The following is a 27,040-nucleotide window of genomic DNA, read 5'->3' as shown; positions in this document are numbered from 1 at the left end:
CATCTTGTGAGGTACCTTGTCAAATGCCATCTGGAAGTTCAAATACAACACATCTACTGGTTTCCCTCTATCCACTCTGGTTGAGACCATGGAACCATAGAAAAGTTACAGTACAGAAGGAGGCCATTAGGCCCATCTTGTCAATGCCAGCCCGAGAACACCCAGGTGCCCTTTCTAATCGCAACTTCCTGCACCCGGTGCATAGCCCTGTAGCTTGCTGCACTTAAAAGTGCAGATCCAAGTACTTTTAAAAAGAGTTTGGAGTCTTTGCTTCCACCACCAACCCGGACAGCAAATTCCAGACTCCCACTACTCTCTGCGTAAAAAAGTTCTTCCTCATGTCCCCTCTACACCTTCTGCCACTTATCTTGAATCTATGTCCTCAGTTCTAGAATTCCGTGTGGAGTTTTCACATTCTCCCAGTGTTTGCGTGGCTCTCAGCCCCACAACCCAAAGATATGCAGGGTAGGTGGATTGGCCATGTTAAATTTCACTTCAATTGAAAAAAAAAGAATTGGATACTCTAAATTTATTTATTTTTAAAATTTCTTCCCCTCACAATTTTGTACACCTCAATTAAGTCACCTCTCAGCCTTCTTTGTTCCGAGGAAAATAACCCCAACTTATCCAATCTCTCCTCATAGCTACACTTCTCTAGCCAGGCAACATTATTGTAAACCTCTTCTGCACTCTCTCCAGAGCAATTAGTCCTTCCTGGAATATGGTGACCAGAATTGCACACAATACTCCAGTTGTTTTATACAATTCCAACATCATATCCTGTACCTCTGTCAATGAAGGAGAGCATTCCAAATGCTTTCTTTACAAACGTATCTACTTGAACTTGCCTTGAGACCTGCATGCTTGTGCGCCCAAGATCTCCCACTTCATTTACTCCTTTTAGTACATTCCCATTTATTGTGTGCTCCCTATAACAGTTTGACCCCCCCAAATGCATGACCTCACACTTCTGTGTTAAATTCCATTTGCAACTTTATCGCCCACTCCACCTTTATCATTTTGGAGATTATAGCTATCCTCTACACTGTCCACCACGGGGTCAATCGTTGTGACGTCTGTAAATTTCCCAATTGTTCTCCCCACGTTCATGTTCAAATCATTAATGTATAACAGAAACAAGGGTCCCAACACCGAGCTCTGTGGAGCACCACTTAAAACAATTTTCCATTTGTGAGGGCAGCCATCGACCATTACCCTCTGATTCCTCTTACTAAGTCAATTTGTATCCAGTTTGCCACATTGCCCTGTAGCCCATGGGCTTTTACTTTTTTGACCAATCTGCCATTTGGTACTTTGTCACGCCTTGCTAAAATCCATGCACACAACATCCGCTGCACAACCTTCATCAACCCTTCAGGTCACTTTCTTAAAAAATGCAATCAAATTTATGAGGCAAGACCTGCCTTTAACAAATCCATGCTGACTATCCCCGACTAGTCGATGCCTTTCTATGTGACAGTAAATCCTACCCCTCAGGATTGATTCTACTAATTTGTCCACCACCGACCTAAGACTAATTGGCCTACAATGGTTTGGCATTTCCTTGATCTCTTTTTAAACAATGGAACCTTCACTTGCATTTCTCCAGTACCTCCCCTGTATCTCATGAGGATTGGAAAATCCTCAGAGCATCTGCTATCTTCTCCCTGACCTCCTTCAGTAGCATTGGAAAGAATCCATCTGGTCATGGCGACTTATCAACTTTCAAGGATTTCAAGTGCTCCCTCTCTCTTTATGATTACCCCATCCAATATCTCAGTGTTCCTTCTGGACTACCAAATCTGCATCATCCGTTTCCTTTGTAAATACGGAGACAAAATATTAATTTGAAAACCCTTCCCAGTCTCTGCTACACAAGTTCTCCTCTTCATCTCTGATAGATTCCACTTTTTCCTTAACTAACCTTTTACCATTAGTGGTAAAACATCTTTGGTTTTAACTTTACTTGCTAATCTTTTTTCATGCCCTCTTTTTGATTTCCTTTTTGACTTTATCTCTATACTTCCTTAAGTTCATAAGATATAGGAGCAGAATTAGGCTAGTTGGTCAATTGAGTTTGCTCTGCCATTTGATCATGGCTGATCTCATCCTGGCCTTAATTGCACAGTCCTGCCATTATCTGGGGCGGCACGGTAGTGGCACAGTGGTTAGCACTGCTGCTTCACAGCACCAGGATCCCAGGTTCGATTCCCGGCTTGGGTCACTGTCTGTGTGGAGTCTGCATGTTCTCCGTGTCTGCGTGGGTTTCCTCTGGGTGCTCCGGTTTCCTCCCACAAGTCCCGAAAGACGTGCTGTTAGATGAATTGGACATTCTGAATTCTCCCTCCATGTACCCAAACAGGCGCCGGAATATGGCGACTATGGGCTTTTCACAGTAACTTTATTGCAGTGTTAATGTAAGCCCATTTATGACAATAACGAGTATTATTATTATCCATAACCTTTCAACCCATTACCAATTAAAAATCTGTCTAACTCCTCAAATTTGCTCAATGTCCAGCATCCACCGCACCCTGGGGTTGTGAATTCCAGATTCACAACCCTTTGGGAGAAGTAGTTTCTGCTCAACTCCATTTTAAATTTACTACCTCTTATCTTAAGACTATGACCTCTTGTTCTAGGATGCCCACAAGAGGAAGCATCCTCTCCACGTCTACTTTATCCATACCTTTTATCATCTTGTATACCTCAATTTGATCTCCCCTCATTCTTCTGAACTTATAGGCCTAAACTGTTCAATCTCTCTTCATACGGCAAACCCCTCATCTCTGGAATCAACCTAGTGAACCACCTCTGAACTGCCTCCAATGCCACTACACCTTTCCTCAAATAAGAGGGACTGTGCACAATACACAGGTGTGATCTCACCAATGCCTTGTATAGTTGCTGCAACAACTTTATACTTTATTCCTTCAGTTATAAATGCTGTACTCATCTAAGCTATCTGCAGTGCTTAGTTCTTTGTGCCAATCATACGCTTTATTTTCCTGTTTGATCTTCCCCTGTATTCCTCTAGACAAGCAGGGAGGTCTACATTTGGCAGTGCCACTCTTATTTCTGGAGGGGACATGTCTACTTTGTACATTTAGGGTCTCGCTTTTTCGAGCTTCACATTAGTTTTCCACTGATTGATCCTCTACCAGTGCTGGCCAGTCTACCCCTGCCAAGTCCCTGCTCATTCCTACAAAATTTGCCTTCCCCCAGACTTCCTTTAAAAACTCAAATAAATTAGTCAGATACAATTTCCCTTTCATGAGGCCATGCTGACTCTCCTTGATTATATTATGATTTTCCGATGTCCTACTATTACTCCCTTAATAATTGACCGCAATATTTTTCCAACAATCGATTTTAGGCTTATCGGCCTATAGTTACCCACTTTTAGCCTTCCTCCCTTTGTGAATAGGGGTGTCACACTGGCAGTTTCCCAATCCTCCAGTACTTCTTCAGAATCCAGGAATTTTTGCAGAATTACAACCAATGCATCCACTATCTCTGTAGCTACTTCTTTTAGGATCTCAAAATGCAAGCCATCAGTGCAAGGGGACCTGTCTGCCTTTAGTTCCATTAGTTTGTCTAATACTTCTCTCATGATGGTATTTAATTCCTCCCCTGTATTCTTTAGTATTAATGGGATATTCAACGTATCTTCCACTGTAAAGTTTGATACAAAATATCCGTTTCAATCGTCTGCCATTTCCTTGTTCCCCATAACTATCTCCCCAGATTCATTTTCTCAGGGGCTTGTTCACTTTGACCTCTCTCTTCCTATTTTTATATTTAAAGAAGCTCTTGTCAGTTTTTATATTTCGCTTGTTTGACCTCTTAAGTTTATTTCTCTCTCTTTATCTTTTTAGTTCTCCTTTGCTGGATTTTGAATTTATCCCAGTCTTTGGAGCTATCATTGACTTTTGCCTCCTTATATGCTTTTTCTTACAACTTAGTACTTACCTTAACTTCCCTGGTTAAACCTGGTTGGTTTATCCCTCTCTTAGAATATTTCCTCCTTACTGGACATATTTTTGCTGAGAGTCACAAATTACCTCCTTCAATGTCTGCCACTATTTATTTATTGTCTTTCCTGCTATCTATCCACCCCGCCCACATTAGCTAACTCTATCTTTGTTTTATTGTAATTCCCTTTATTTAACTTAAACACAGTTGTTCCTGACCCAAGTTTCTCACTCTCAAACTGTATATTAACTTCTATCATGTTATGATCACTACTTCCTAGGGAATCTTTTACCCCGAGATCATTTATTAAACCTACCTTATTACCCATTACCACATCCAAGATAGCCTGAGCCCTAGTTGGCTCCATAACATATTGCTCTAGGAAACAATCCCTCATGCAGTCAATGAATTTGTTTTTGGAGCTTCCAGTGGCGGTCCATGGCATGAGTGGTCGCACACAAGGCAGCTCCGGCTCAAAGGCGTTGGTTTGGGCATTTTATACCCGTTAGTAGGATAGCTCTGGCAGGAAAGTGGTGCAGAAGGTTCTCCCCAAAATTAGTATGTCTGCTGGCTACCAGACCTGGCAAAAAAGTCAAAAACCTGGCTAAGGAATTGGAGGGGACCCATGGTGTAGCACCAATTGAGAAAATGGCATAAGGGAAAGGCACATTTGGAGCAGTTGATGGCCTTCATGAGAGATGAATGTCGACAGCAGAAGGAGGCGATGCATGGGGACTGTCGAAGGCCATCAAGGGAGAAGCACCTCTGCGAGGGTCGAGTGGAAAGGTGCTTTAAGGCACAAGGGGGTGAAGCTACGGGAGGTGGAGATGTCCAACCACTGCGACTGGATTGTGTCACTGGAGGTGGAGGCCCTTGGGGAACTATATAAGCCGCTGAGGGTGGAGATGGAGGAGCAAGAAAACAGGTTGAGGCAGCAGAACCTACGGATTGTGGGGCTGCCATGGTGTGGAAGGTCTAGTGCCACAAAATATGTCAGAGATGTTGGCCAGGCTGGTGGAGCAAGGAGTGCTGGACAAGGCCCCAGAGCTGGGCAGGGCCCATAGGACTTTAAGGCAGAGGCTAAGAACAGAGGGGCCGCCGCGGGCGGCGATTGTGTGGAAACAAAAATTCTTGGAGAAGGCAAAGATCTTGCAATGCACCAGGGAGAAGCGAGACTGCGAATGGGAGGGGAACCGTGTCCAAATATATCAAGATATTGATGTGGAACTGGCGAAGAGGCATGCAGGATTCATCAGGGCCAAGGCGGTGTGTACTAAAGGAAAATTCAGTTTGGGGTGCTGAACCCGGCGAAACTGTAGGTCAGATTCGAATGCAGGGAGTACTATTTTGAAATGCCAGAAGAGGCAAATGACTTTATAAGAGACCATAAAGTGGGGGAGAACTGAGTTGGTGCGAGGTGAAGGAGCTGCATCTGTAAAGATTGGAGGGTATAGTTGATGTATGTTGCGAGAGGGTGGTGGGGGGCTCTTTTCGTCTTGGTTTGTTGGTCTTTGTTACTGTCTATTGAATTTTGCAGTTACAAGTTTATGGGCGAGATTCTCTGGCCGCATCCACCCGGGGACCGGAAAATCCTGCCCGAGGTCAATGGACTTCTCCACTGTCCGTGGCTCGCCCATTGCGTCCTTGTGGCAGACGGGCCAGAGGAATCCAGCCCTAAAAGATTGTACGGTGGCAGTTCACGCCCTCCTGCCTTCTGTGATGTCCTTTATTGGAAGGGGTGGATTTTGACTGTGGTTGTGTGGTTGTTTTTTCTCTGCGGTTAGGCAAGGGGCTGCTTCGAGCAGGAAACGGAGAGTAGTGAACGGAGGTGAGGCAGTGGAGGAAGGCAAGAGAGGTGGCCAGATTTTGGGGGGGGGGGGGGTGTCATGGGTGAAATGGAGGTTTATGACCGGGGGGGGGTTGGAGAAAGAGCACTACTTCTCGCACATGTATAAGGCGTACTCGAGAATTGATTTCCTCCTGGTGAGCGGGGTGGTGCTGTTGGGAGTGGTGCGGGTGGTGTATGCGGGAATTGTAATATCCAATCACGTGCCACATTGGCTGGAGGAGAGGCTCCGCGAGGGGCAGAGGCAAGGATGGAGGCTGGATTTGGGTTTGTTGGTGGATAAGGAATTCTGCGGAAAAGATGAGGTTGGCGATCGGGGAGTACATGGAAATCCCTCTCAATTGTAGCCTCTACTATTGCAGCAGGGCAAGACCACCCTCTGAAGATTTAAAAAGTAAGAAAGCAAAGAAAAAATAAGCACCTCTTTCCCCTCTGCGCCAAACCCCTGATACCCCCACTCACTCTAGCTGTGTCTCAATCAGGATGTGTTCTGTCCCACTGATTGTGTGTTTCTAATAATCCCTTTCTCAAATGGAGCGGTAGGTAACCCGAGATGACTCACACACTAGTTAAATTTCAATAGTAATCATGGCGGAGGGTTTCAATAATATTAAAGCCAGTCATTCCTCACATGGTGAGCTCCTGATTTCAAACAGAATCACAGAAATTATAGCACAGATGACAGCCATTTAGCCCAAGGTGAATATGGGGAATAGCTATTCAATTACAGCTGTCCACTCTAATGATTTTTGCTTGAATCCTTGTCAAATACATGTCCAATTCCATTTCCAGTTATGTTATATTTTCTGGGAGTTATTGCATTCCATGTCATAATGGCCTCCCTTTTAAAAAGTTACAATTTTCACTTAATTCCTTTCCTTAATTTTCAATTTACCAACGAGCAGAAATCATTTCCTTCAAAATGCATCATAATTCTGAAAATATCTTATTTGATCCTCCTTCACTTTGTTTCAAATAGGCTTCTTCGCCCCCACAACCTTCATTTCAGGCAGCATCATTCTTATGAAGTTTTACATTTTCCATGAATCTCATATCGTCCTTATTGTCAAACGGATGCGAATAAAAAAATTTGGCTTCTCATTTAAATTTTTCTATTTGGACTCTCACCTTTACAATTACACGTATCTGCAATCAAATCAACGTTCCCCCACCCGTATAACATTCTTTCATTATATGAAAATGTATTAATATTTCTCTGCATCAGTCTGTCGTCCAAAAATCTTTCACTCTTACTCAGTGTTCTCACATTTGTTACCATCAGCAAACTTTATTATTCCCCTTGTGTCTGTTCCAAGTTATTTATATAAATTGTCCTTCAGCAGGGAGTTGCCAACTTTATAATTCAGTTCACTCTGCTTTGGCATTGACTCATGTTTTATTATTGAAAGACAGTGGGAAAAAATGGTGAATCCCAACTTCACAGCATCCCATAGCAAAGTGGACCATAAATGAAAATCTAGAGAAAGAGTGTGAATGGGCACAAGTGAATGTAGAGGCGGCAAGTGATTCACTGGTAAAGGTTACAAGTTTAAAGAGCTGCATACCTCTTCTAAACAAACTGCCATACCCTGTTTCAGTACCAGGCAAGCTGAAACAACCAGAAACTGAATCAAACTTAATATAGCATTGATTTTTGTTTTTAAATACTAGCTCAGGGTTTTCACAAGAGTTTGTACTTACAAAATTAGGCATCTATATTTTAATTGCAGCCTCACTCAATTTTTACATCTATACTCTGCCATCAGCAATAAACAGGAAAAATACCAATTGATGTTTAATGGAATTTGGGACACATGACTGTACAACATTACAACTTAAGCTGAATTTAAATCATGTTTATTTGGCATCCACTTCCTTTTATTTTTGTCGTACAGTATGGATATATTTAGATGATTTCATGTGAAATTATTTTATCTGAAATAAAACTCTAAAATTTACAGTTACCTTATTACATAGTATTTACAGCTCAGCAAAAGACCATTTGACCAAACTGGTCCACACACACCTCCTCTCATCCTACTTCATTTTATTCTATCCCTTTCCCTCTCATTCCAGATCCCCCTTAAATACATCTACACTATTTGCCAAGTAATCCCTTTGGAAGTGAATTCCACATTCTCACCAATTTCTGGTTAAGTAGTTCCTCCTGAATTTCCTATTGGATTTATTCGTCGTCATCTTATATTTAAGACCCATAGCTTTTGTTTTGCCAGCAAGTGGAAACATCTTCTCTAGATGTGCTCTTGTCAAAATCCTTCATAATCATAAATATCTCTATCAGGTCATCCTTCCGCCTTCTCTTTTCTAGAGAAACGAGCATCAAGCCTGTTCAATATTGTGACTTAGGTGTGGCCTTTCAGTTCTGCTATCATCCTGGTAAATCTTTTGTGCACCTTTTCCAAATCTCCTCTTCAAAACCAAAAATTATTAAAGACACCTTCAATGCCTAGTGACCATTCCCGTCCATTTCAAACTGAACTTGTCTCAGTGTCTGAGACTAGGTTTTTTTGTGAACATTCAAGGGGGTTAAAAATAACTTGTTCCAGAACCTGTTGCTTCCTCCACTACTACCTGTTCAAACAAATGCTGACAAGTCTGAGTATTAATGATATAAGGAATTATATCAAACAATAAATCGTATTTAATATCTTAAAGAAGCACATTTATAGCACCACTTTCTACAACAGACCAATAGAAATGACAAGTGTCACCAAAAATCAATAAGGCAAACAACGTAAACATTTTTCTGTAAATTCCATTTGCCTTTTAAAAAATTATCGTTCATTTCAGAAATATAAACAGTAAGATTTCCAGGTCTTAGCATGCTGGTAAATTAATAATGAACAAAGGCCACATTCATGCCAAGTTAAGTTGTTATAAGATACAGCCAGAGTCTCCAGTGTACTAAAAATGGAACAGTATAATTCAAACTGAAACCAGAACCATAGGAACAGTAATTTAACCATCAGCATGTCTGAAATTGAAAGTATAAATGCTGTAAACTGTGACAATGCTAATATTTTATCTAAGTAAGCAGTGGTATATCCCTGGAGTCAGTGTTGGGAGCATGCAGGGTTCAATTCCCGTGCCAGCTGAGAATTCTGAATTCTCCCTGTGTGTACCCGAACAGGCGCCGGAATATGGTGACTAGGGGCTTTTCACAGTAACTTCATTGCAGTGTTAATGTAAGCTTACTTGTGACAATAAAAAGATTACCACTATTTCTATTCTCAATATACATTTTTTAAAATAAATTTAGAGTATTCAATTCTTTTTATTTTCCAAGGGGCAATTTAGCGTAACCAATCAATCTACCCTGCACATCTTTTTGGTTGTGGGGGTGAGACTCACGCAGACACGGGCAGAATGTGCAAACTCCACACAGAGAGTGGCCTGGGGCCGAGATCGAAACCGGTCCTCAGCGCAGTGATGCAACAGTGCTGACCACCGCAGTACCGTTCTTCTCAATATATATATATATATATATATATATATATATCTATCTATCAATAATCTTAACGATGAATATCAAAATTTGCATTTGTCACACAAATAAAGGAATGTGATTGACTGTAAAGAATTGTAATCAATGACTTTCGGTGGCGGCCGTGTAGTGAGTGGTTGAACATTTGGTGGCTCCCGCTCGTGCCGATGTTTCCGGGCCTTTTCCCCGTTCAACAGGTGAATGCAAGGCGGAAAAAAGGTGCAGGAGAGTGAGGGGAAGAGATTGACCCTCTGGTGTATGGAGCAGAGGGCCAGAATTGGTCGAAAAAGAGGGAATCGGTCGGTTAGAGTTGGTGCGGCGCCTGCAACGCACATGGAGATGACGGAGGAGAAGGGCACGACCCTGTCGGCTCAGTGGTCGACGGACCAGCTGGTGAGCTTCTTGAATGAGAAGTTCACCCAGCAACAGAAGGAGAGCCCGGAGGACCTGGCCCAGATGGTGGATTCGATCAGGGCGGTGATCGACCATGAGGAAACGAAGCTGGCAGCCCAGGGTCAGTCAATCCAGAAGATGGAGGTGGCGGGGAACACGCGGCTCCAGGAGAAGGTTGAAGACCTGGAGAACTGGTCACGCAGACAGAACATAAGAATCGTGGGCTTGTCGGAGGGGAGTGAAAGAGCTGATGCTGGTGCATATGTGGGGAGGATGCTGGAGAAGTTGCTGGGAGAGAAAGCATTCGCATGGCCTTTGGAGGTGAACTGAGCGCACGGGGCGCTGATGAGGAAGCCCCGGGGGAACAAGCTGCCGAGGACGATGGCAGTGCGGTTGCACCGGTTCCGTAATGGAGGCTGGTTGTGGGACAGTTAGCGGTTGAAGAGGTGTGTGAGCGGGTGAGATTAATGATACGGGGAGGAGTCGGCAGGTATGGTTTGGGAGGCACTGAAGGTAGTGGGCAGCGAGAGTTTCTTTCGATTTGGGCACACAGAAGGCGGAGAGGGTGGAGATAGAAAGGCTAGTGGAAGAAATGCTGCAGGTGGACAGGAGATAAGGAAGGGCTGTTAAAGGAACGCCAGAGGTTGCAAATGGAATTTGGGCTGCTATCCACGGGTAAGGCGGTAGGGCAGTTGTGAAGGGTGAGAGGGGCGGTATACAAGTATGGGGAGAAAGCAAGCAGGATGCTAGCACACCAATTGAGGAAGCAGGAGGCAACGAGGGAAATTGGGAAAGTGAAGGACACAGGTGGGAATACGGTCTTGGACCCGACGGGGGTGAATGGGGTGTTTAGGGAGTTTTATAGCAAATTGTACGAGTCAGAACCCCTAGCCGGGGGAGGGGATGAGGCGGTTTCTGGGAGGGTTGGAGTTCTCAAAGGTTGATGAGGAGCCGGTGGAGGGCTTGGGTGCCCCAATTGGGCTTGTAGAAGTAGTAGAGGAGTCGGAGGCGATGCAATTGGGTAAGGTACCCTGACTGGACAGGTACCCGGTGGAATTTTATAAGAAGTTCTCGGGGGTGTTGGGACCGCTCTTGGCAAGGGCCTTCAATGAACCAAAGGAGCTGGCAGTGCTCCCCCCGACGTTGTCACAGGCATTGATCTCCCTCATTTTAAAACGGGATAAGGACCGGAAAACTGGATCATGCAGGCCAATCTCCCTGTTAAATGTGGATGCCAAACTATTGGCAAATATCCTGGCCACAAGGATCGAAGACTGCTTCCCAGGGGTAATAAGGGAGGATCAGATGGGGTTCGTTAAGGGGCGGCATTTGGCGACTAATATTAGGTGCCTCCAGAAGGGCGCGAGGTGGTGGTGGCCATGGACGCAGAGAAGGCCTTTGATCGGGTGGAGTGGGAATACTTATGGGAGGTCCTGGACGGTTTGGGTTTGGGCAGGGATTTGTGGATTGGGTCCGGTTGCTATACCAGGCACCGGTGGCAAGTGCGCAGACGAATCGGGTGAGATCGAGCTACATCAGGTTACATTGGGGGACAAGACAGGGATGTCCACGTTTCCCCACTGTTGTTTGCCTTGGCTATAGAGCCGCTGGCATTGGCATTGAGAACGTCAAGGGTTTGGCTCGGGTTAGTACATGGGAGGGAGGGTGGAGCACAGGGTCTCGCTGTACGCGAACGATCAACTTCTGCACATATTGGACCCACTGGGTGGGATTATGGGGATATTAGAGGAATTCGGAAAGTTTGCGGGATACAAATTGACTATGGGTAAGAGCGAGGTCTTTACGATCCAGGCAAGGGGGCAGGAGAAGAGACTGTGGGAGATGCTGTTCAAGGTGGTGGGAGGGAGCTTTCGATATTTGGGTGTCCAGGTGGTGTGTGAGTGAGAGCAGCTGTATAAACTAAATTTGGTTGGCAGATCAGATGACAGGCGTCTGTCGGAGGTGGGATGCGCTCCCGTTGTCATTGATGGGGCGGGTTCAGATGGTTAAAATGACGGTCCTCCCGAGGTTGTTGCTTGTTTTTCAGAGCCTCCCAATTTTTATCCCTATGGCCTTCTTCAATAAATTGAACGCAGTGATAGGACATAGAACATACAGTGCAGAAGGAGGCCATTCGGCCCATCGAGTCTGCACCGACCCACTTAAGCCCTCACTTCCACCCTATCCCCATAACCCAATAATCCCTCCTAACCTTTTTGGACATTAAGGGCAATTTAGCATGGTCAATCCACCTAACCTGCACGTCTTTGGACTGTGGGAGGAAACCGGAGCACCCGGAGGAAACCCACGCAGACACGGGGAGAACGTGCAGACTCCACACAGTGACCCAGCGAGGAATTGAACCTGGGACCGTGGCGCTGTGAAGCCACAATGCTATCCACTGTGCTACCGTGCTGCCCAAATCTTGGGATTTGTTTGGGCAGGTAAAATCCCGCGGGTGAAAAAGGTGTTGTTGGAGTGGGGGGTGGGGGGGCCTGGCTCTCCCGAATTTCATTACTTATTACAGGGCAGTGAATATTTTGATGGCCAGGAAGTGGGTGTGGGGGGTCGGTGTGGGAGCAGGTGGAGGCAGCATCTGTTTGGGGGGCATTATATGGCTACAGAGCACAAATGCAAACAAATAATGCTTAGCCTATACAAATTAGGGGCAGCATGGTAGCACAGTAGTTAGCACAGTTGTTTCACAGTTCCAGAGTCCCAGGTTCAATTCCCGGCTTGGGTCACTGTGCGGAGTTTGCATTTTCTCCCCGTGTCTGCATGGGTTTCCTCCGGGTGCTCCGATTTCCTCCCACAATCCAAAGATGTGTAGGTCAGGTGGATTGGCCATGCTAAATTGCCCTTAGTGTCCAACAAGGTTAGGTGGGGTTACTGGGTTATGGAGATAGGGTGGAGGCGTGCGCTTTCCGAGGGCCGGTGTAGACTCAATGGGCCGAATGGCCTCCTTCTGCACTGTAAATTCTATTAAATCATTGATTAGGTTTCAGTTACAATATTGTATTGAAACAAATCATTCATTCAGTCACGGTGCAAATACGGTGATCAGTGTTGGGTGCCTTTCTTTAGGAAGGATATCAGGACCACGTAGAAGCGATTCCACCAAAGTGATATCAGGAATAAGAAACACTGGCTGAGAGGTGAGACTGGAGATACTGATTCTTCTGAACACAAAAGAAATTTATGACCATAATGGCACACTGAGGACATATTCCACCTCTCAATGGACCTTTGACAAGCCACGTTATGTAAAACATTGGCAGAGTTTCAATAAATGAATAACTTACTAAGAATTGTATCACAGCTTCAATTGGGAGGGAGGGGGGGTAAGGGGAAGTTAGGTTGTTTTTTATTTGGCTTAGATGGGAACAGGGAGAGACGGAGGGGTGTGTTACGCACTGAATTATGTTTAATTTGTATTTCTATCTTCTGTTGTTATAAACCATAAATGCCTTAATAAAATGTTTGTTAAAAAAACGAGTTGTATCAAAGCCAGCTCCATGGAGTGAGAGGTTTGCTACACAGCTGTCTCTCCACACACTTAACTCCTTAAACCAGCCCAATCCCAGCTGTTGCTGCAATTTTGCCAAATTAATTCTGGCATTAATTGGAAGTTGCACATTACCAACATTCCACCTCAAGCATAGGAGATAGAAGTCAGGTTGTGATTAGGGTAGCTACATAGGTGATCCATACTGAGAAGCTGCACACACTTCATAACTCTGTCACAAAAGCTAAAAATATAGCCACGAGTCATCATATTGTTAATACTTCAAATTGGGCACAAAATGCAAACGTTAACTACTTTTATTTATCTTCAGCAATTGTTCCCACTTACATCATGGAAAGAGATCCGGGATGGCATCACATGCAATATAAATTTTAATTAATACATTCACTTCACAAGGCTGCACTAAAAGGATTATCACAGGATCAACGTGTGTTCTTGTGATGTTTGACCGATACAACAGAGACAGAGAGATGCCAATCAGCCCATTGTGCCTGTGTTAATTATATTGAAGGAAAATTCTGATAGACCGGGTGTATACATTTAGCAAAACTCAAACCACAAAAGATCCATTTTAATCTATTTTCTAACTGAAACTTTCTCAGATACTCCAACATTCGATAGTCACATGTTTAGAATACATAAGAACTAGGAAGAGTTGGCCATCTGGCCCTTTGAGCCTGCTCCGCCATTCTATGAGATCATGGCAGAGCTTTTGTGGACTCTGCTCCACTTTCCCACCTGAACACCATAACCCTTTATTCTTCAAAAAACTATCTATCTTTATCTTGAATAGATATCAATAGAATGGGGCTGGTTTAGCACAGTGGGCTAAACAGCTGGCTTGTAATGCAGAACAATGCCAGCAGCGCGGGTTCAATTCCCGTACCGGCCTCCCCGAACAGGCGCCGGTATGTGCCGGCTTTTCACAGTAACTTCATTGAAGCCAAGCCTACTTGTGACAATAAGCGATTATTATTATATTAATATCTGAACCACACATTTTCGCCATCATCAAAAAAGTCTATTTCCAACTCCATTCCAGCCTCAGCTCGTCAGTTGCTGAAATCCTTCTCGATGCCTTTCTTACCTCTAGATGGGACTGTTTCAACAAACCCCTGGCCAGCCGCCTATTTTCTACCCTTTGTAAACTTGAGGCTATCCAGCATTTGGTTACCCATCACCTAACATGCACCAAGTCCCATTTATCCATCAGTCCAGTGCTCACAGACCTACTCCTGGTGAAGCAATTTTAAAATTCTCTTCCTGGTTTTCAAATGCATCCATGGTCTTACATCCCTCGCTCTCCAATCTCCTCCAGCCATACAACCCTGATGTTTCTACAATCTTCCAAATCTGGTCACTTAAGCTTCCCACTTCTGGTGCTGTGGCTTCAGCTGCCTCAGCCCAAAGCTCAGAAATTCCCTCCCGAAACCTCATCCTTGCTTTCCTCCTTTAAGATGCTCCTGGAAACCTACCTCTTTTGACCAAGCATTTTATGACTCGGTGTCAAACAAAAGTCAATTCAATGAACTGCGTTTCATACAATCAGAAATATTTAAGCACTCTACAGCAGGTAGGACAAAATTTAGAAGCTAAATAACTGAATTCTATAAGAGAACAAAGCACGGTTATTAATACCTCTACTCTGAAATCCTTTTCTTAAGCTTCTGCATTAGAAACGGTTCCATTATCATGTGCCTGTAACAGGGGTCGTTTCTGCTAATCTATCTGACAAACAAGCAATCAGACCCAATGGACAGAACGCCTGAGGTTTGATGATGTGTAATTCAATGGCTGATAAAGGTGGTGGGAGCAGTAACTGAATAGACACTTGTAGGCAAATGGGGATGTGGTGCACCGGGGAGTAGAACTGGTTGGCCAAAGGTGATCCTTCTGCACCGTGGCATTCCACGAAATGCTGACACAGATCATCCAAAATAAAAATCACCCATCAATCTGGAGCAATAAAGAATAACTGATTCAGACAGGGCATCGTGTCAGCTCCACATAGTATGGGGTACCTTTGCTGGCCGGGTGATTAGAAGTATGGGGTACCTTTGCTGGCCGGGTGATTAGAGCCAGGACGTGGAGAATCATAAACAAATGCCAGACATTGGGGCTAGTACAGGCTGGGTGGGCCGAGTAGCAGTTCATCGTGGATTCTGCGACCCTGGTGTGTGTCTAATGTTCAGCAGCCGCCCTGTTATTGTGTCATTGCGAAGGGCACAGCCTCGGGCCGCAGGGATCTGGAAGCCGGCCCCGCTGACATTGCCCCCAAAGCTGCAGGAACACAAACAAACCCCGGGGTCGCGGCCTAGGCCGACCCGAACTCCGGCTGCCCCCACCTAAATCAGCAACTAAACCGTCGCCACACCCCGGCTCCCCACCCCTAACCCCGCTCGGCTTCCCGGCTCCCGCTTCCCTCACTCTCTCATCCCCGGAGACACCAAGTTCCTCACCCGCCGTCGCCGCTTCAACACCGGCGCTACCTCCAGGAACCACCATCGGTCCTCCCAGTCTCCCAGCCCGGCCCGACAGACACCGCGCGGGGAACCACCATTAGTCCTCCCAGCCCGGCCCGGCAGACACCGCGCGGTGAACCACAGCGGGTCCTCCTAACCCTGCCTGGCCCGGCAGACAGCGCGCGGGGGGGAGGGGCAAGATCAACACGTGTCTCCGCCTGCTGGACAGTCGAATCCGGCCAATCAGGTTGCGCAGGTTTGTTGCTGCTACTGAGTATTTGAATGGGAATAAGTTTACAAATCAACGAAAGCAGGTTAATAAAATCATTAAAAAACAAACCAAACATTGGGGTTCATTGTGTGGTTATATAAAATCCTGGCTTACCTGCTGTCAAGTGTTCCTGGCAGTACGTTTTAGAGGCTCCTCTGGGTCAGAAGGTTGTTCTACTCAAGACTCGACCACAAACATCGAGCCTGCCATACCCGCTGAATTGCTGAGGGAGTGCTGTACTCATGATGATCTGCTTTCTAGCCAATATTTAACCCACAGCTAAGATCACGGATAACGCTCCATTTCCAAATACTGACATACAGAAAACATCCGAGAAAAGATCAAAATGTGAAGCAACCTCTGCAAACCTGCTGGCTCTTCCTGAGGTGCAGATGCTCAAACCTTAAGGAACTCGGCTCTCGTCATCGTCGTATTTGACTGCACACCAGTATGATACAACTCATCCCACCACAGTCTTGTAGACACCCAGCTCAAGACAACAATGCCTATCATCTCAGGTACCCTCCTTTCAACTCAACTATCCTGGCTCCCATTCCGGAGCCATTTCACGTAATAATAATCATCTATCAGTGTCACAAGTAGGCTTACATTAACACTGCAATGAAGTTACTGTGAAAATCCCCTACTCCCCCACACTCCAGCACCTGTCCAGGTACACGGAGGGAGAATTCAGAATGTCCAATTCACCTAACAAGGTGAATTTCAGGACTTGTGGGCGGAAACTCATGCAGACACAGGGAGAACGTGCAGACTCCACGTAGTGACCCAAGTCGGGAATAAAATCCAGGTCCCTGACGCTGTGAAGCAACAGTACTAACCACGGAGCTACCATGCCGTCCATCAGGAGGGAGATTGCAGCAAGAACGTTCCTGGCGAAGATTTACATCAACCTAAGCCTGCTGCTACACAAGGACCTTACCAATCACCCTGCTGCTTGCCTTCCATCACTTGTATTTAGTCGTAGCTGAGCAGATCATGGCATGTCTTAGTGAGATAGGAGCCAGGTCTGTCCATAGAAGTGAACAGCAGTTTGCCATAGGACAAGACAAGAATTTTCAGGTCTCTCACCAGAGGTTTGCACACAAAACAGCAAGTAACCCTGATTGCTAATTTTATCTATGAGTGGATTTTGAACTGTATTGGATTATATGGTGGCAGATGTAGATAATGGGTTAAAGTTTTTTCCTTTTATTTAAGAACTGTTTAACTCATAATTGTAAAACTATTTATTTGATGTTACTATTTCTTTGATCTTAATGTGCCTAATTCTGTATAAATTAAAGTTTGTTTTAATAAAAAAGATACCTGTTGGGCTTTTCACAGTAACTTCATTGCAGTGTAATGTAAGCCTACTTGTGACAATAAATATTATTATTGGACAGAGTCATCACTCGTGGGGTGAAGTATCCTTTCCTCAGTTTTACAAATTGCACATTGTTGGGGTTTCTAACATAAATTGGGGTCTGTTCCAGTATGCTTGCACTACTGAACCTATACCCAGGTTACGGTCAAGATTCATGAACCTGCCCACTGCCCGTGGACCTTGTTGAAACAGGGAGGGTAATGAGGACTTGTGCAGTATTAATACAACACGTGTACCACCAAAGAACTAGGCACAAACCAGCGTGACTCATTGCCTGTAGATACAAACAAGATGAATATTATGAATGAATGTTCCTATTGAGATTCACAGCTGGTTCCTGACTAGGATCAGAGCTAATGTGTACATTCAGTCCATGGTGCATGACACCTGCAGGAATCCATCAATGTGGTTAAGTCCCACTGCTCTTTGTGCATGTTTATCACTTGTGGGGAAGGTAATAAATTGTTGACATTTCAAACAGGAACTTACCTGATCCCCATACACACAACAGATTGAAGTCACTAATTGGATATCTTTCAGAACACAAAGCTGATAAATCTACCATAATGCAGAAGTGATGATTATTGAAATTGTTGAGTAACAATGATTCATGTGATATCATTTCTAAATATATTTGAAACTAACATCCATCATGTGATGCATTACGAAAAATAAATTGCCTTGTCAAATAATTAGGAAACACCACGGTTCTTGGCAAACCATTTTGAGAACAGAAATGCTGGAATTACCCTGCAGGTCAGGCAACAACTGCAGAGAAAGAAACAGAGTTAAAATTTCAGGTCGACGACCCTTTGCCATTCAAATTTAGATGTACCCTCATCAATTCTGGGGAGCAATTTACTTGATGAATAATTGTCCCACAGAAGTTTAAACACGAGGGAATTATGCAACATGAATACAGCAGGTTCGCTGAAGCAACAGAAGTCAGAAATATTGCACAAGTTGATTAGTAAGGATTGTTTTTTTAAATTTAAAGTGCCCAATTCTTTTTTTCCAAGGGACAACTTAGTGAGGCCAATCCACCTAACCTGCACATCTTTTGGTTGTGGGGGTGAGACCTACAGACACGGGGAATAAATTAATTAGTAAGGCCAAAAAAACACCAATAACATTCTCTACCAGATTCAAAAAGATGCTAAGTTACAGGCAATTTTAAGATTTTCTGCTTCCATGTTCTCATTTGTTGACAGCATATCAGAAAAATATGGTCTCATACTCTCCTGATTTTTGCAGATAATAGAAACAATTTTCCTGTTAACCTTTCCCCTTACATAGAATGTACAGTATAGAAATGGGCCAGTCAGCCCAACTAGTTGTGCTGGTACTTATGTTCCACATGCGCCTCTTCCCATTCCACTTGTCTCAGCCTCCCTTCCCTTTCTACTCATGTCTGCTTTCCTTCTGAAAGAATCTCAGCTGTTTGCCTCCTCTACTTGTTCTCTTTCTATCTTGTAACCTTTTTATCTGACCTACTCTGCTTCTGCTCCTTCCATTCTTTCTGAAACTCTTTTGGTTTTCTCTTTAACCCTCATTCTTTTCTCTTTCGCCTTCACACTTTCACCAAGTCATCCTCAATTTACAATTCTAAGATAATTTCACCTAATAGCCTTCAGCTACATCACAGTAGTAATTTCTCTATCCATTGTTCATTCCAGAATCAAATGGATGAGTTCTGGGCTTTTATTTTTTTTTAAATTTCGAGTATCCAATTAATGTTTTCCAATTAAGGGGCAATTTAGCATGGCCAATCCACCTAACCTGAACATCTTTGGATTGTGGGGGCGAAACCCACGCAAACACGGGGAGAATGTGCAAACTCCACACAGTGTCCCAGCGCTGGGATCGAACCTGGGACCTCGGTGCCCGTGAGGCAACAGTGTTAACCACTGCACCACCGTGCAGCCTTTTTAAATGTTTATTTATAAAAACTGATCACACGTTTGGGACAGTGTGATTTGTTTTATTTTTATATTCCTTCAAATTCAGTCATTTGTAATTGATCAATTTCAGCTAGCAACAGACTACTATCTTGAAAGAAACCAGCATCATAGGTCATTTCCATTAAAAACTTCCTCAGAAGAGAATCATCTGTATCCAACGAATGCTGACAGCACAGGAGACCATTTGGCCGGTCATGTCCATGATAGCCTCTCTGGAACAGCAACTCACCTTGTCATGCACCCCTGCCGTTTCCTCATAGCCCTGCAACTTTTATTAGTCTTAAGAGTACTCAGTATTCAACACCAATTTCAGAATGCCTTTTTAAAATCGTATGATTGGTTAAAATTATTTTGTACAAGTTTCAAATGGTCAATTGTTGGAAGCATCGTGAATAACCATAATAGCTGCATTTTTTTTAAAAGTTCCACATTTTAAAGGCAAGATATTGAATTGGGTTTGGAGTTTATACATACAAGTGGGTTTCTGTGCTCCAAACCAGAAATCTTCAATCACAACTGGCCACTCATATCTTCATTACACCTTTTAAGCTCAACTATTCCAATGCACTCCTGGATGGTCTCTCACATTCTATCCTCCCAAAACCAGAGGTCAGTAATACTCTGCTATCCATGTATTAACTCACAATAAATCCCATTCCCCTCTGTTCTCAGTGACTTACAATGGCTCCCAGTGAAGCAAAACATTGGTTTTTTAAAAAATTCTTATCTTAGTTTTCAAATTGTTCCATGGCCATGCATCTCTTTCTCTCCAACCCCACAACCCTTTTGAGATCTCTGCAGTTCTCTAATTCTGGTCTCTTTGCATCCCCAATTTTAATTGTCCCACCATTGGTGACCGTTCCTCCAATTGCCGGGGTGCCAAATTATGGAATTCTCTTCCGCAACCTCTCCTTCCATCTGGTTTTCCACCTAAGGCGTTTCTTACAGCCTACTGGTATGTCTTGAGCAAGCTCTGACCTAATGTCTCCTTGACTGACTTGGTTTTAAAGTGCTTCTGCAAAGTATTCTGGGATGTTTCATTACATTAAAGGCACTACAAAAATACAGGTTGTTCTGGTCGTTGGTCTGTAAGATGGTATTTGGTAACTTTTATTTCCACCTGAAACAACCTTCAATTGGCAAATACACTCTGATCAAAAAAATTCTGCCATGTAAACAAAACTAACAAATAAGGACTTTATAAATGTAAACAACCAAAGACATAACATTCATGTAGTAGAGAGAGTAAGAGTTGTTGCAACGCAGACCCATCTCTCTAACAAGTACTACAGCAAGATGGAAACCAAGATACTGGCAACAAAATGGGAAACAATACTGCCATTGGTCTGGAATATATTCAGTGGCATCTTTAACTTTTTGGTATAAAGCAATTACATTGAACTTTTGTGGCTAAACCGAATAGTAGAAACAACTGGACGTTGCTGACTGGCCAGATGCATGGCTACAGCAACAGTGACACTATTGTGTATTAATTTTAATAGAAAGATACCATACACACTATACAGGTAAATGGATATTTACTTAATACATGTCTATCACCATTCAGTGCAAAAGTTCCACTGAAGTTTAGAATTTAGGTATGCATTCATCAGGCATAAACATTGTCAAGTAGCTTCAGGCTATTCTTCAGCATTTGCAAGTAGCACAAGCTTTGATTTCAGAATGATTGCTGAGCATAACATACAGGAGATGCAGCAGACTTGCCCCTACTCTCCGTCCAGATGCCCTGCACCAGGATGTGCACATCTGGAGCTGCTCCTTTTAAGTTGGACGTGGCCGGGAGCTGTTTATTCTTGTAGGTTGAATAGACTACGACAATGGTTCTGTGTCTCTACACCATTGCTGGTGCTTCGATGGTGAAGCACTGAGTTGCACACTATTTCTGCATATACCCAGTAAGCTGTAGCCAAAGAACCAAAGCACAGACAATGATAATAACATACTGGTGCTGATTTCTGCACACACGAGCACACACACAGGCGGAAGTACACATGCACACACCATGCCAATGAGTATTGAAATAACATACCCAAGAACAGTGTGAAATCATAAATGTAAAATATCCATATCAGGATTTCAATTAGTTACAAGTGGCTATCAAACAACACTGCTTTAAATGAAATGGTAAAGATCTTACACAAACCAAAGATTTGCAGACAGCCAGGAGAAAAATAAGGCACTATGAAGCCTGGTTTAAGTTTGGTTGAAAGTATGTAAAAGGCCAAAGATGACACGGTCAGGGTGGAATGGAGTGAGGGACAAAAGTTGAAACTGTCAGCCAGACAGAGGTCAGAATCACATCTGCTGGCAGATCAAAGCGATTGGAAAAGCACTCATTTATTGTGTCTATTGTCTCTCCAATCTGAAGACTGTATCATAAGTAATAAATGGTTGAAGAAGACTAAATTGAGGAAATACATGTAAATTACCGTCTCCTGTGGGAGGAGTGTGAAATTGTGGGAGTAGGGAAGGATTAACTTGGAGGACTTTTGTGACATGAAATCCAGGTGAGAACCTTTTGATATCTGCACTCCAGATTAACCAGAAGATGTCTGGTCATCAGTCCAAATTTGCAGGTATAAATCTACCAATGAAAGGCTGCATGGTGGTTAGCACTGCTGCCTCACAGTGCCGAGGACCTGGGTTCGGTGCCGGCCCCGGGTCACAACCGTGTGGAGTTTGCACAGTCTCCCCCCCGTCTGCGTAGGTCTCACCCCCACAACCCAAAGATGTGTAGGGTAGGTGGATCGATAAATTGCCCCTTAATTTGAATAAATAAATAAATCTACCAATGGCAAATAAAATCCCCATATTTCACTTCAGTAATATTCACCCATCATTTGTTTGCGTAAAAATCTTCAACATAAACTTTTCAATGAGTGAAAGATTTGCAATATCTGGAACATAGCTAGTTTAATTATTTAATACAGAGTCTCCAATTTGCTGGAGGCGTGCAGAGAATAGCAGTCTCATTATACTGTGTATCTCCTTGGGTGGTAATAGGAAACCCAACTCTCATTTTCCTTCAGAGTCAACCAAGAGTGATCAAGTACAGCCCATTGCCCTCCTATACCAAGATCCCCACACATTCACTGACCTGCTTACAAAACTTGACAATAGTATTCGGAGCCAATCGTTGCCTCCAACTAGGCACACCTATTGTTTCCAACTTGGTGTCCTTTTTACAAGGTGAGTACTGTTTCACGTGCAGCTAATTCCATGGATTACCACCCTCACTAACAGTTGCAGCCACTTCCACGGTTTCATGACTGCTATGTCAAATCAACTACCAGAAGAAACTCTGAAACGATGCAGATTGACTTGCAAGCTGATGTTTGCAATCTTCATAAGACATTGGAGCAGAATGAGGCCATTGGCCCATCGAGTCTGCTCTGCCATTCAATCATGGCTGATATTTTTCTCATCCCCATTCTCCAGCCTTCTCCCCATAACCCCTGAACCCTTATTGATCAAGAACATATCTATCTCTGTCTTAAAGATACTGTGATTTGGCCTCCACAGCCTTCTGAGGCAGAGTTCCACAGATTCACCACCATCTGGCTGAAGAAATTCCTCCTCATCTGTTTTGAAGGGTCGCCCCTTTAGTCTGAGATTGTGCCCTCTGGTTCAAGTCTTCTCTACAAGTGGAAACATCCTCTCCACGTCCACTCTATCCAGGCCTCGCACATTGTCTTCCAAAAACTGGCGACATGGAGTTCAATTATAATATAACCGGAAGAGAACACTGCCTTGTTGAACTCGTCAAGCCAGCAACAGTCCCAAAACTAGATCTATTTGCCCAATAGTAATGTCAAAGTTTAATATTCCAACAGGAACAAATAAACATGACTTCAATGTTGTTTTTGAAATCCATATATTTATGCAACATAGAATCACTTATCAAATATCTGCTCAAATAGAATTCATGAATTAGTACTGAATCTACATCTTAAACCCTGAGACAGTTTAATGCACTCACTGTCAGTGTCATTCACTAGAGCTATCAAACGCTACATTGCAAAGAACTGGCAATGTAGTGGCCACATTTACACATTTGTCCTTTTTTTGCAGTGGGTGCAAATGGAGGGTGGGAAATGGTGAGAGAATCAAAGGTATAGAACACAAAATAAAAGAAAACTAACCAAATACATCAGCTCACATTCTTGAGAGATTTGCTTGACTCTCCATTATGGTAGTGAAGAGCTAATTAGTATTTAGTTCGTCAACACCAATATCCAGCTTTTTTCTTTTAAAAAAATGTTTTGTAACAAGAAAGGTTTATTATACACAATAAACTGAATTAAAAGCCAGCAATAATACTAAAAAGTTAAAGGGACAAGATATAATTGCTCAGGGTACAATTTAGTTGACCAGAATCATAGAGCAGTTTTGCACATCCCTATATATTACTCCACAAAATCAAGGCTTTATAAGTTAGCATTCCACATATGCTAAGCATCCCCTACAAACACCTAAAGCTACACACATTTCAGGCAATAACTTAGTACAAAAGACCCTACAGAACTTGAAAGCTGCAATACAGTAAAATAAGCCAGCTTCACACGTCCTCAGTTACTGGTGGGAGATAGGAGTTTAGCAGGTGAGCTTTCATAAACAATTAATAATATTCAGGGTGGTACATCTTTATCACTGTGGTAGCACGTCAGACGTTATTTTGGCACAACGGCATGGAGCGCTTGCCTTTACGGAGATGTTAAACGCAGACAGTTGCACAGAGCTAGCTTTATGCTATTAAATTACAGTGGCCTATTATCTTGTAGTAAACAGCTGCAAAATATTCAACGTGCCCAATTTACATAATTTCTTACCTCCAACCTGCTGATACTAGGTAAGAATTTGTGAAGTTGCATCTACCTTGGGTCTCAATGTAATCAATTGATCAAAGATCTTTTAATGTTCCCGGTAATTGAACTCTGCTGATATTCTTTTGGAAGCCAGAGATAATTATTTTGCACGGGAGACAGAAAAGGTACTGGCTCCCCTTACACAGGTACAGAGAATGCTTTGCTGTACTTTTTTAATGATAAAGCAAAGTAATAAATCATCAAACATTTTGTTTCTAAATTTTAGGATTGAATTCTTTTTTCAAATAGTGTTGAAACGAGGTATATTTTACTGGATCATACTGCAGCTTATATGACTAATAGAGTATCTCATCAGGTTGCATTAGATTTATTCAGCCCATTACAAATTAGGTTGAATCAGCTAAAATGCTTCCATATTTTATTAAAACAACGCAATCTTCAAATCTATAATTGGTATTGCATTTGCGAAGTGGTGCAACATGAGTCGATTTTTTAAATATTTGGGCAAGTTTCTGTATTTCAAAATACTTATGTTTAACAAATGCAAACATATCAAAACTGCTCTTGTAGGCAACATCACAAAACAATGAGGTCTCTTTCCTCAAGAAGAGCTACACAATTCAGGTTATGTTCCAGAACAGACAAAACCCATGGAATTCAGTATAGAAAACTAGCTTATAATTCTCAAAGATATCAAATATCTTTATACTAACTGTTTTCCCCTGCAGTTAATAAAATTGCATCCTTAATCAAGAGGTCCCTGGAAAATAAGTCTAACATATCCTTGTTCCCCAGTGAGTTGAGTGGAGCAGAAAGGACAGGCTGCGTGGAAAGTGTGAGTGCCGTGAGGAAGAGGGATTTGAGACCAGTAAGTGGTAGTCTTTTCAGAGCACACATGTCCACAAGGGCTGAATGCATGAGTTGGCGGTCCTGCGTCGACATAAAATCCAGCCTCACTCCCCAGCCACAGAGGAACATATGGGCCCAGTGATCGGCACATGGGGCATTCCCTCTCTTTTCCATCTCTCTCATCTTTGTTTCCCCAGTTATGATAGCCATGTACATGCCCACAGTTCAGGTACACCCATGGTTGTTTTTCATCCACATCTTTCCTTTTCATGCTGGGGAAGGCAAGTGTATTAAACCCAACTGGACATTGTGGCCTGGCTGCATTTATTTCCTGACGAAGGGCTTCCAGGTGCTTAACAGTAGGAGTGTGAGCGAGTCCCTCTGCAGTGCGCCACAGTAGAGTAGCTCCACAGAGATCTATTAAAGAACCATCCTGTAGTACGTTGGTTTCATTTTCAACCTGAGGGGCAAAAACAAAAAGCAATCAGAACATATTATTGTAAATTACTTCTGCTCATTACACCAGGATACAAAAATGATGTTTGTAACCTTGAGACAGCAAACGTCTGAAATTAAAAGACCGAAAAAGTCATGTAGGTTAGTGGGCACTTTCACTATTAAGAAACATACAATGATGCCCCAACTGGTATTGTGTTGGCAAATGATAGGACCTGGGTTAGATTCTTTGTATCCCAGATCTACTAGGGAAAAGAGGGAGACGATGGAGCAAAACAGACCAAAACATGAGGAAAGTTGAGCTGCAGTTCCTCACCTTTCCCAACTGGTTCACAATAGTCCTTCACACAGTGACTGGCTTTAAGTGAATTTCATGTTAGGTTTTTCTTCTGCACCAAATCTTGCTGACATGTGGTTCCATCTAAGCACGTTCGGGTACCTTGCCCAAATAGCCATTACTCAGCAATAAGCCTACAGGGATAAGTTTTGATCGCTGTTTGACAGCCATCGGGAATTCACAACCAAGCTCAATTGAAGTCGGACCCAACATCCACGTGTATGCAATTTCAGCAATTGTGACTGGATATCACCCTGGAATAGGAACCTAATTTGGAATTTCCTCTGTCCAATTTGTTGCCGAGTCAGATCACTGTGTCTCCTTTTGTCATCCTAACAGGGATGAGCTAATGCAGCATCAAATTTAACAGAATTGCTGTTAACAGAACAAAATGAAACTTAGCAAAGCAGTGCTGAGTTTTGTTGGGTTTGGCCGTGTTTGGGGCAGCAAACGAGAGAATTTAGCATTTATGTTTCTCTCTGATGTTAGAGAAAGTGACATCTCAATCTTAACTATACAGACGTAGTGACATTGACGTCACAAGTGCTAGGCAATGAACATCTCCAACAACAGAGAATTCAACCATCTCCCATGACATTCAATGGCACTACCATTTTTGAATCCTCCACTAACATCCTGGAGGTTACCACTGACCACAAACTTGAACTGGACTAGCCATATAAAAACTGTGGCTACAAGAGCAGGTCAGAAGCTGGGAATTCTGCAGCAAGTAACTCACCTCCGAACTCTCCAAAGCCTGCCCCTCATCTACAAGGCACAAGTCAGGAGTGTGATGGAATACTCTCCACTTGCCTGGATGAGCAACAGAATCAAGCCCCCTTGCCAGCACCTACTATGATTTCACCAAGACCTTTGATAGCCTACACAAGCTTTCACTCCAGAATATTCTCTCTCCTTTTTTAAAAAATAAATTTAGAGTACCCAATTCTTTTTTTCCAATTAAGGGGAAATTTAGCGTGGCCAGTCCACCTAACTTGCACATCTTTTGGGTTGTGGGGGTGAGATCTACGCAGGCACGGGGAGAATGTGCAAACTCCACACGGACACTGACCCGGGACTGGGATCAAACCCTGGTCCTCAGCGCTGTGAGACTGCAGTGCTAACCACTGCGCCACCGTGCAGCCCAAGAATATTCTCTCTTCATACAGGCTCACAACAAGGATGGTTCCAACTATTGAGAAGATCGATGAGAATTCCAGTGGCCATG

At 43.4% G+C, this 27,040-nt stretch overlaps 2 protein-coding genes across 5 annotated transcripts in view; both read right to left on the bottom strand.

The window, feature by feature from the left end:
* Positions 1 to 15,853, bottom strand: part of vps54 (VPS54 subunit of GARP complex) — a 161,738-nt gene extending 145,885 nt beyond the window's left edge. Inside the window, 1 exon segment of the mRNA XM_072507135.1 lies at positions 15,705 to 15,853. The gene's annotated coding sequence lies outside the window, so the exon portion shown is untranslated.
* A 7,348-nt stretch (positions 15,854 to 23,201) lies between these two features.
* peli1b (pellino E3 ubiquitin protein ligase 1b) overlaps positions 23,202 to 27,040 on the bottom strand; it is a 77,589-nt gene continuing 73,750 nt past the window's right edge. For all 4 annotated transcript variants that reach the window (XM_072507146.1, XM_072507144.1, XM_072507151.1 and 1 more), the window contains one exon: positions 23,202 to 25,479. In XM_072507146.1, the coding sequence (XP_072363247.1) occupies positions 24,916 to 25,479 (564 nt within the window). In that variant the 3' untranslated portion in view covers positions 23,202 to 24,915. The remainder of the gene's footprint in view (positions 25,480 to 27,040) is intronic.

This window comes from Scyliorhinus torazame, chromosome 1 (assembly GCF_047496885.1).
Source record: "Scyliorhinus torazame isolate Kashiwa2021f chromosome 1, sScyTor2.1, whole genome shotgun sequence".
Lineage (NCBI taxonomy): Eukaryota > Metazoa > Chordata > Chondrichthyes > Carcharhiniformes > Scyliorhinidae > Scyliorhinus > Scyliorhinus torazame.
The sequence above is the reverse complement of the archived record's forward strand: the minus strand, read 5'-3'. Positions and strand labels throughout refer to the sequence as shown.